Source organism: Camponotus vicinus, unplaced genomic scaffold (assembly GCF_025532165.1).
Source record: "Camponotus vicinus isolate PSW18456_S1 unplaced genomic scaffold, iyCamVici1.0 SCAF_1, whole genome shotgun sequence".
In the NCBI taxonomy this organism is placed as follows: Eukaryota; Metazoa; Arthropoda; class Insecta; order Hymenoptera; family Formicidae; genus Camponotus; species Camponotus vicinus.
Window position 1 is genome coordinate 18547259 of NW_028141945.1, and position 9624 is coordinate 18556882.

General features: G+C 30.1%; 1 protein-coding gene and 1 long non-coding RNA gene across 3 annotated transcripts in view; both read right to left on the minus strand.

The window, feature by feature from the left end:
• Positions 1-1938: 1938 nt before the first annotated feature.
• LOC145959284 (uncharacterized) overlaps positions 1939-9624 on the minus strand; it is a 136971-nt gene continuing 129285 nt past the window's right edge. Inside the window, exons 3-4 of one of the 2 annotated variants that reach the window (XR_014434968.1) lie at positions 2359-3005; positions 1939-2260 (exon numbers count right to left, since the gene is read on the minus strand). Coding sequence is in view for 1 of the 2 variants with exons in the window: in XM_083077966.1 (XP_082934092.1) it covers positions 2490-3005 (516 nt within the window). In the remaining variant the exon portion in view is untranslated. Of the gene's footprint in view, positions 3006-9624 lie in introns of both variants that reach the window. The other variant, XM_083077966.1, reaches the window with a different exon arrangement.
• LOC145970235 (uncharacterized) lies at positions 6157-8155 on the minus strand. The gene is made up of 3 exons (XR_014438357.1): positions 7812-8155; positions 6961-7011; positions 6157-6192 (listed from the first exon to the last, which is right to left on the minus strand). It is a non-coding gene; the product is annotated as an uncharacterized LOC145970235 (long non-coding RNA).

Consider the following 9624-nt stretch of genomic DNA (forward strand, 5'->3'; position numbering starts at 1 on the left):
TCATATGTGTATTTATCGATATACATATTTTCATCATCGTACTCTCTTAAATAAAATTAGTGTTATTTATCTCTGATAAATAGTTTCAGTTATAAACCATAACACTGCATGTAGTAAAACCTCACTGAGAAAAATCAATTAGTAGTAATGGTTGACTTTTCAATGAAATCTTATTGACATGACAAGTAAAATATAAGATAAAAGAGCAAAGGTGTTTCATTAAAAATCAGTGAAACATTTTCACTAAAAACCAGTGAAGTATTACGGATCTTTAGTGAAACTTTAATTATTACTTTAATTAGAAACATTTTCTCACAATCATGTCATTACTTTAATCAGTAATATATCGGTACTTTAATCATTAGTAATACTTTAATCGTCAGTATTTTAATCAGTGACATTTTTAGAAATGAGAAGAGAATAAAATACTATACAATTACACATATATCGCAACTAAAAAATATTCTATGATTTATGATTTATATTATTAAATATTTTGATCCTAAATAGTTAAAATAGCTTGTTAGACATTTCAAAATTTTTCAAGATTAAGATGATAGAGAAGTTCTTTTTGAAATAATTTTTTTGATAACAGATATTTCTATTATATTAATTAATGCAGCTTACTTGCATTTTATTAATTTATAGAAGCAGGAATAAATTTTAAGCGCTTCTCCTCTTATATTATCTTTGCAAAGTGAATGATATGCAGTTATCGATAATAAATTATTAGCACGATTTCGATTTCTATGCGATCTCGATGTCAGTTTCCTGTGGGTATACTTTCCATCGAGGGAGTTCGAAGGAAATATTCTAGAAACGATCAACTACCGCTAAACGCTCTTGGTCATTTAGCGTTCCGTTTGCGAATCTACTTGGGTTGCAATTAGAATTCCCATGATAAGTGAAACAGCTAACAAGCCAAAGTCATGCCTACATCGAATTCGCGTATGCGCTTACACTTTCCTAGAGAATCGTCGCTTATCTTCTTCTTTCGGTACCGATTTTCGAGTATAAAGTGTCAAAGCGCATCATCTTCCGTTGCTCTATTTTACGACGAGCTCTTATGTATCAGTGTTTTATCGCGAATGTTTCGATTCTCGTGGATTCGTTTCGACATCCTCTTGATTGCATTTCCTTGATTGATTATACGTTGAAGTACTAGTGGAAACGAATAGGAGTAGAAAAGACGAAGCAAAGGAAACTTGAAACGATGCGATGGTAAGATTTTAAGAATCATTTCTCTATAGTCTTTTTATATTTGATCTTTGACTGTATTGATTTTTTTATGAATAAACTTCTGAATTTTGATACGGGAAATTTAACAATGATGGAGTTAATTATATATAATATAATTAATGATATAATTATAATTTATGATTGGTGCTGACTCTTCGTAAAAAAATAAAAAATAATAGTTAAAAAATGCAGCTTTTGATTTTAAAATGCTTTTAATGTCAAGTTCGAATTAAAAACCTTACATGGATATTTTAGCGAATTGAATCGATTTTTCCGTCTTCCGTCGCGCGACGATGTCGACTCTCTAACGAATTGAGAAAACCTTGCACTGTAACTGTAATATTTCTATATCAATTTAATTATATTTTAACCTTGTTAGTAGTTAGTACTAGGAGAGTTCTAACTCAGGTCCTCTCAGGGGGGGTGAGGGGCGAGGGGATCTCAGCGGCGCGGGGGAATGACGTCACGCAGGATGGAGGGGGATGACGTCACGCGGGTTCTAACTCAGGTCCTATCAGGGATGACGTCACGCGGGATTTCGGTGGCGCGGGGGATGACGTCACGCGGGATTTCGGTGGCGCGGGGGCTGCGGGGCGGGGGACGCTTGGGGACGTGTTGGATGTTTTATGACAAGTATAAGCAATAAAACAATATAAACAGCGATATTCCTTTGAAGGATTAGATCTTGGAACCTTCTTTTTCTCTTTTCTTTCTTCTTTATTTATTTATTTTTTATTGCTGATGTTCGGCTGCTTTGTATTCTTGCCGCGCGTGTGAGAGAGAACGATAAGAGTGCGAAAAGAACGCGTACGAGAGAGAACGATAGCGAGACTTATAATTAGTGCGAGAGAGAGCGCAAGAGAAAGGTGTGTAAATAATTGCAATATTTTTCTTGTTACAAAAAAAATATATATAATTTATTTAAATGTGTGTATGTGTGAGTTTAATAAAAAGTATACAATATAAAAGAAAAATAATAATATATAAAATAGGTCGTCGGGCTATGTTGGGGAAGCCGTTTCTGAAAACAGAAGAAAACATATGCATTTCATTAGTTTAAATTATTTAATAATTTATTTTAAGATACTTTTGATATATAATAAATTAAAAGATACTTACAATGTTATCCATGACTCATCTATTTTATTTGTGCAAATAAGGCACATGTTGCAGGGCAATATTTGATTCAAACATTTTTTGCACCCTTTGCATGACATATTTTCCACATGGACATAAGCTATGGTTCTATGTTATCGAACAGAACTAGTTTCTTCAAACTGATACGGTTCTTCTAGAAAGCATTCGGTACAATATTTCGATCCATTTTCCATATAGTAATAGGAAATGCAACATATCTTTGTTGCTTCGTTGTATGTTATTATTTCAGGTACGCTTAAATCTCGCTGTTTCTTTTGTAACAGTTCATCAAGAATATCGACACTATTGTCACTATCATAATCACTGTCCTTCGCCAAGGGTTCTATATCAGATCCATCATCTTCCATCTCTCTCCTCTCTCTCTCCTCTCTCTCTATCTCCATCCTCTCCGCCACAACTGGATCCATCCAGTAATCGTAATCATCATCCGTATCGTCGTCGATGATAATTACGTTTTCTTCAGCCACCGTATCATCGTCGATGATAATTACGTTCTCTTCAGCCACCGTATCGTCGTCGATGATAATTACGTTTTCTTCAGCCATTGCAGAAGACCACCGAAACACAGAAGAGCGGCGAAAGAAATGATACTCTAGTGCAGCAGACCACTGAAACACAGAAGAGCAACGAAAGAAATGATACTATAGTGCAGCAGAGTCCTCTTCATTTGAGATATTTCGGGGTCCGACCTTTTCGAGCAATCTGTGAATCATAGCGAGATAACAACACATTTTTGAGATATTTCGGGGTCCGATCTTTTCGAGCAATCTGTGAATCATAGCGAGATAACGACACATTTTCAACCCTAGGTTCAGTTACAAAAAATTTTTTCTTTTGTGCCTCCAACAATTTCTGAAAGTTTGTTGGTTGAATATAAGAAGGATCGAAGCGCATCAGATCATAGTACGTGATTTGAAAGCGCATCGACACGTCGGTATAGCAAAAGTATAGTCAAAAAGTATAGTGTTCTATCAAAAAGTGTGATAATATACAGGGTGACCCATTTTAACTTAGGCAGCCAAATAACTCGAAAAATAAGCAAGATAGAGAAAAATGTTTTAGACAAAAGTTGTATGGTTTCGAGGGGGCCATAAGATGGTATCATTGGTTTGACCTTGAAGAGTCATTTGAAGGTCACGTGAAGGTCACTTCAATTTTTTTAAATAGAATACCCTATATATTTTTGTACATTCTTGTAGCTTATTTCGAGAGCTTTCCAAAACACTATAATTAAGTACCTTTCCGTTAAGTACTTTTTGAGTTATGATGCTTGAAATAATTTCTTAATTTTACATAAACCGTAAAATATCTTGTAAAATATTCATTTTTCGATTATCTTACCTTAATACTTTTATGTACAAAATAATGAGAGGAATCAATTGGTGTAAAGAAAACACATAGTTGTTTTTAAGAAAAAATATGGAATTGTTAATTGCAAATTACATATTTTTTCTTCGAAACAACTATGTGTTTTCTTTACACCAATTGATTCCTCTCATTATTTTGTACATAAAACTATGAAGGTAAGGTAATCGAAAAATGAATATTTTACAAGATATTTTACGGTTTATGTAAAATTAAGAAATTATTTCAAGCCTCATAACTCAAAAAGTACTTAACGAAAATGTACTTAATTATAGTGTTTTGGAAAGCTCTCGAGATGAGCTACAAGAATGTACAAAAATATATAGGATGTTCCATTTAAAAAAATTGAAGTGACCTTCACGTGACCTTCAAATGACTCTTCAAGGTCAAACCAATGATACCATCTTATGGCCCCCTCGAAACCATACAACTTTTGTCTAAAACATTTTTCTCTATCTTGCTTATTTTTCGAGTTATTTGGCTGCCTAAGTTAAAATGGGTCACCCTGTATATATATTGTGTGATTATACAGGGTGATTCTAAATAACTTTATGCTTTTGCAAAAACATAATCTTGACCGAATTCTAAGACGATTTTTCCTTTGGCAAAATTTCGTCCGAAGCTTAGTTTTTGAATTATTAAAGGAAGTAGTTAACGTATGACGGGTCGAATACAAGAGGCAGGCAAGGGTGATGCGATTCACCGTCAGACGCGGGTGCTTACGCGGGGCGCCTGCTGCGATCAGCTGGTCGCTATACACATACAGACACACATGCGAACACATACATTCTCTCTCTGTCTGTCTGTCTGTCTGTCTGTCTCTCTCTCTCTCTCTCTCTCTCTCTCTCTCTCTCTCTCTCTCTCTCTCTCTCTCTCACCTGTAAATTATTATTTTTTTTTTTTTACGAGAGGGGAAAATGCATTTTATGCATACCCACCGGTCGATCCAGTGAGTTATGTGAGACTCGAGTACCAAGTCGAATTACCAACTCGGTACTCCCTACCCACTAAAAACCCCTCTCTTTTCACAAATTTCCTTTGACACACTGTCCCTTTGACTTCCCGAGATCTGTTTTCACATAACGTCAAAAAATAGTTATTATTACCTTGTTCGATGACTTTTGATGTATTGCTGTAATTGCTTGAAGGAGAAATGAATTTTCCGATAGATCGTACGTTCTCAAATTTAACGTAGATATCACGTTGCAAAAGAGAAGAAATCCACACTAAATTATTAACCGAAAGTTTTTCTCCTTTCATGAACTGTATTCTTTTATAAACTTTAACGTAATCACATTTATTTACTCACTCGATGAGACGAGAAATTTACTAATGACTCTCACTAATCACTATTAATCACTCTCGAATAATAACTGTTGGCGATTATCAAGAGACACGGTAGTGTCTTTGCTAAGTCCCAGCGTAAGCAAAAAATGCACTCCGTGTATTATTACGCGAGTCGGATTGAGAGTATAACTCGATATTTTTATTTCTCATATAACCGCTCAACGGATCGAGTTCTTAGTAGAATTAATCGATAGCTTGGGTTTAAATTAAATAATAAAAGTGTTTTTATTTTTGCGCTACGTGCTCTGTAAACGGAGATATCATGATGCAAAGTCTGAAATGTGAAAATTTCGATAAAGAAACGTCGTCATGGTCGTCATCAACTCCTCTTAACGTAACAAAGAATACAGAAATACGTTTCCAACGTCTGCCACAAGAATGCGCTAGCAGTGATTCACGCGACGCAGCATTAGTAGCGCTCTGTGGCGTTAACGGTGCTTATAAATATGTTGTAAAAGGTTAAGTGTGTCACTTCAGGTAATTATATAAAATAATTAATAATATACATATAACATTTATATATTTAGATTAGATTGTATCTATATTATTATTTCAGATTATATATATATATATATATATATATATATATATATATATATATATATATATCAAGAGACACGGTAGTGTCTACTTCACTACAGCTATAACATGGACGTGGACACAGCGAGTGACAATACATCTATCGACGACAAGATAGATGACTTTTGCGAAAATCCGACGCGGGATGCATTAACGGAAGGTCTTATGAGTCTCTTGAAACTTACGGTGGATCAACTGGACGAGAGAATTCGCGCCACAAGGTGACGTCAAGTTTTCTGTTTTCAGCGCGCATGCAATAATACATAGATAATAAATGATTAATCTTCATTTTAATCTTTTATTGTAATGCATATATGTATTGTGTGTGCAACACAAATATGAATTACAATAAAAAATAAGTAATTACAATAAGTGAATTACAATAAAAATAGTAAAATAAATTTTTATTCCCTTGTTATCTATCATTTCTTACGCATATGTATTAATAATATAATGTGTTACACTTACTTTTTAGGATTTTCTTCATTTTCCTTTTCGTTAGATCTGAAAATAGAAATGTATAAAATATATTGTACAATATAAAATATTTTTGTATTACAATAAAAGATTAAAATAAAAATTAATTCTTTGTCATCTATTTTTATTATATATTTCTATATTTTTATTATATATATGTATTACAATATGTATTACAATAAAGTGTTAAAATAAAAGTTAACCAAGTATTGTGTGTGCAATACATATGCATTATAATAAAAGATTAAGATAATAAAATATTAAAATAGATTATAAAACATTTTTATAATGAAATAATAGATTGTTATCTATCATTTCTATAAAAAATTTTATAATATTTTATTATTTTATATATTTTATTATTTTAATCTTTATTGTAATGCATATGAGTTGCACACACAATACTTGGTTAACCTTTATTTTAATCTTTTATTGTAATACATATATATGTGTTATACGCAGAAGTACATATAGTTACGTATCGCAACAACTAATGGTTAGTTTTAATTTTAATGGTCTATTTTAATCTTTTATTATAATGTATTTGTATTGCGCATGCAACATATAGTAATATATATGTATTATAACAATCATTAGTTATTGCGATGAGTAATTATATGTATTTGTATGTATAATACATATATGAATTATAAGACATTTAAATAAAAGTTAAACAGTATCATGCGTGAAACATATATAATAGAAGATTATAATAAAAGATTGAAATAAAATATATAAAATAATAAATTATATTATAAAATATCTTTATAGATATTATTAATAATCATTGCTTACCTTTTGTGAGTTTCATTATCATTAATTGCTGGTTCTTTTTCGTTTCTGGAACTGTAAATGTATAATATAAGTTATAAAATATTTGTATAAAAATGATAGAAAACGTATTGGTTTATCTTTATTTTATTCTTTTATTGTAATACATATGTATTGCATGCACAACATATACATATTACAATAACGAATTAAAATAAAGATAAACTATTTCATTTCTATAAAGATCTTTTATAATATTTTATTATTTTATATATTTTTAATCTTTTATTGTGCATATTTGTTGCGTGCACAATATTTAGTTAACTTTTATTGTAATGCATTTATATTGCTATATGTTGCGTGCACAATACAAATGTATTATAATAAAGGATTAAAATAATCATTAATTATTGCGATGAATAACTATATGTATTTCTGCGTATAACATATATTTTATGTATTATAATAAAGGGTTAAAATAAAGATTAGCCAAGTATTGTGCATGCAATACATATGCATTATAATAAAAGATTAAGATAATAGAATAATAAAATAATAAATTATAAAATATCTTTATAGAAATGATAGATAAGTGATTAATTTTTGTTTTTATCTTTTATTGGAAGTGAAAATATATAATATAAATTATAAAATATTTTTATAAAAATGATAGATAACGTTTTGGTTTATCTTTATTTTAATATTTTCTTATAATATGTATCACGCGTGCAACATATAATGTGTGTATTACGATAAAAGATTAAAATAAAGGTTAACCAATATTATCTATTATTTGTATATTAATAAAATTTATATATATATATATATATATATATATATATATATATATATAATGTATTTATATTCATGCTTACCTTTTGCGATTAGCCATTGTAAAAAGTGGAAAATAACTCACTTTTTCTCCGTTCCATTTATATATTCAATGATAAATTAGATAAGCAAAGCAACGATTATTCATTAATGGATTTATAAGTATTAATTGTGAATAATAAATGTAGATTTCTAATGACATATTGATTTGTAATTATCCGTTATTTTTGCAATAAGAATAGCAAAGAAGTTTGAAGGATCTGAATATCTATATAGTAAGCAAAGAGGACCGTCGAATTTTAATGAAATATGACGGGGGTGGTGGCGGGTTCTTTGCTCATTTATTTAAAGATGTTTAACATATAGTACAAAAAAGAGTGATATCCCTAAAAAAATTACCCTTTTAAAAAAAAGGTAAAAAAAGGTGCTAAGCCGCGTAAAAAACAGTATATGTATTTGCAAAATAGTGTATTATTAACTGTAAAAAACTATTGTAAAAAACCTGTCTCCAAAATAGTGTTATTTTAAAACTGTAAAAAACTACTGTAAAAAACCTATCTTCAAAATAGGATTATTTTAATCTACAAAATAGTTATTTTAATCTGCACAAAATAGTGTTATTTTAAACCGTAAAAAATTGTTCTACAAATTATTTTAATTTTGTGTAAAATTGTATATCCTACAAAAATAATGATATCAAAAAAATTGCGCTAAGTGAAAATAAAAACTTATAAAAATATTTTAACCAAAAGAAGTTATATAAAATGTTGTTTTAATTTTCTACATTATATCCTAGAAAAATGATGATATCCAAAAATTACGCTAATTGAAAATAAAAACTTAAAATATTTTAACTAAAAAAAATTGTACAAAATAATTGTTTTAATTTCCTACAAATAATATTAAAAAGTTGCGCCAACTGAATAAAAATTTTCACTATAAAATATACATTTCTTTTTTATTTCCATTAAAAATCACTCGATGAAAGAAACACGCGCGGACACGTTACTACACGACGCGACGACGCGACAATGCGACGATAATTACTCGGCGACTGCAAGCAGTTTTTTGTCATGGTAGGTTGCGGTAGGTTAAGGTACTACTGGCGCAATCGAACGCGATCATGTGTTCGATTGAAGAATGCGGTAAACATAATAAACATTTAACATATTAATATTATTATTATCATGAATGTGTGTGATATCCATACATCGTATATCTATTTAAAAATTAATTAGATTAAATAAGTGTTTTTAAAATATTTATTACTTTTACTATTATCATATAAAATATTAATATTAAATATTTATTTAAGATAATAGTAAAAGTAATAAATATTTTAAAAACACTTATTTAATCTAATTAATTTTTAAATAGATATACGATGTATGGATATCACACACATTCATGATAATAACAATATTAATATGTTAAATGTTTATTATGTTTACCGCATTCTTCAATCGAACACATGATCGCGTTCGATTGCGCAAGTAGTACCTTAACCTACCGCAACCTACCATGACAAAAAACTGCTTGCAGTCACCGAGTAATTATCGTCGCATTGTCGCGTCGTCGCGTCGTGTAGTAACGTGTCCGCGCGTGTTTCTTTTATCGAGTGATTTTTAATCGCCAACAGTTATTATTCGAGAGTGATTAATAGTAATTAGTGAGAGTCATTAGTAAATTTCTCGTCTCATCGAGTGAGTAAATAAATGTGATTACGTTAAAGTTTATAAAAGAATACAGTTCATGAAAGGAGAAAAACTTTCAGTTAATAATTTAGTGTGGATTTCTTGTCTTTTGCAACGTGATATCTACGTTAAATTTGAGAACGTACGATCTATCGGAAAATTC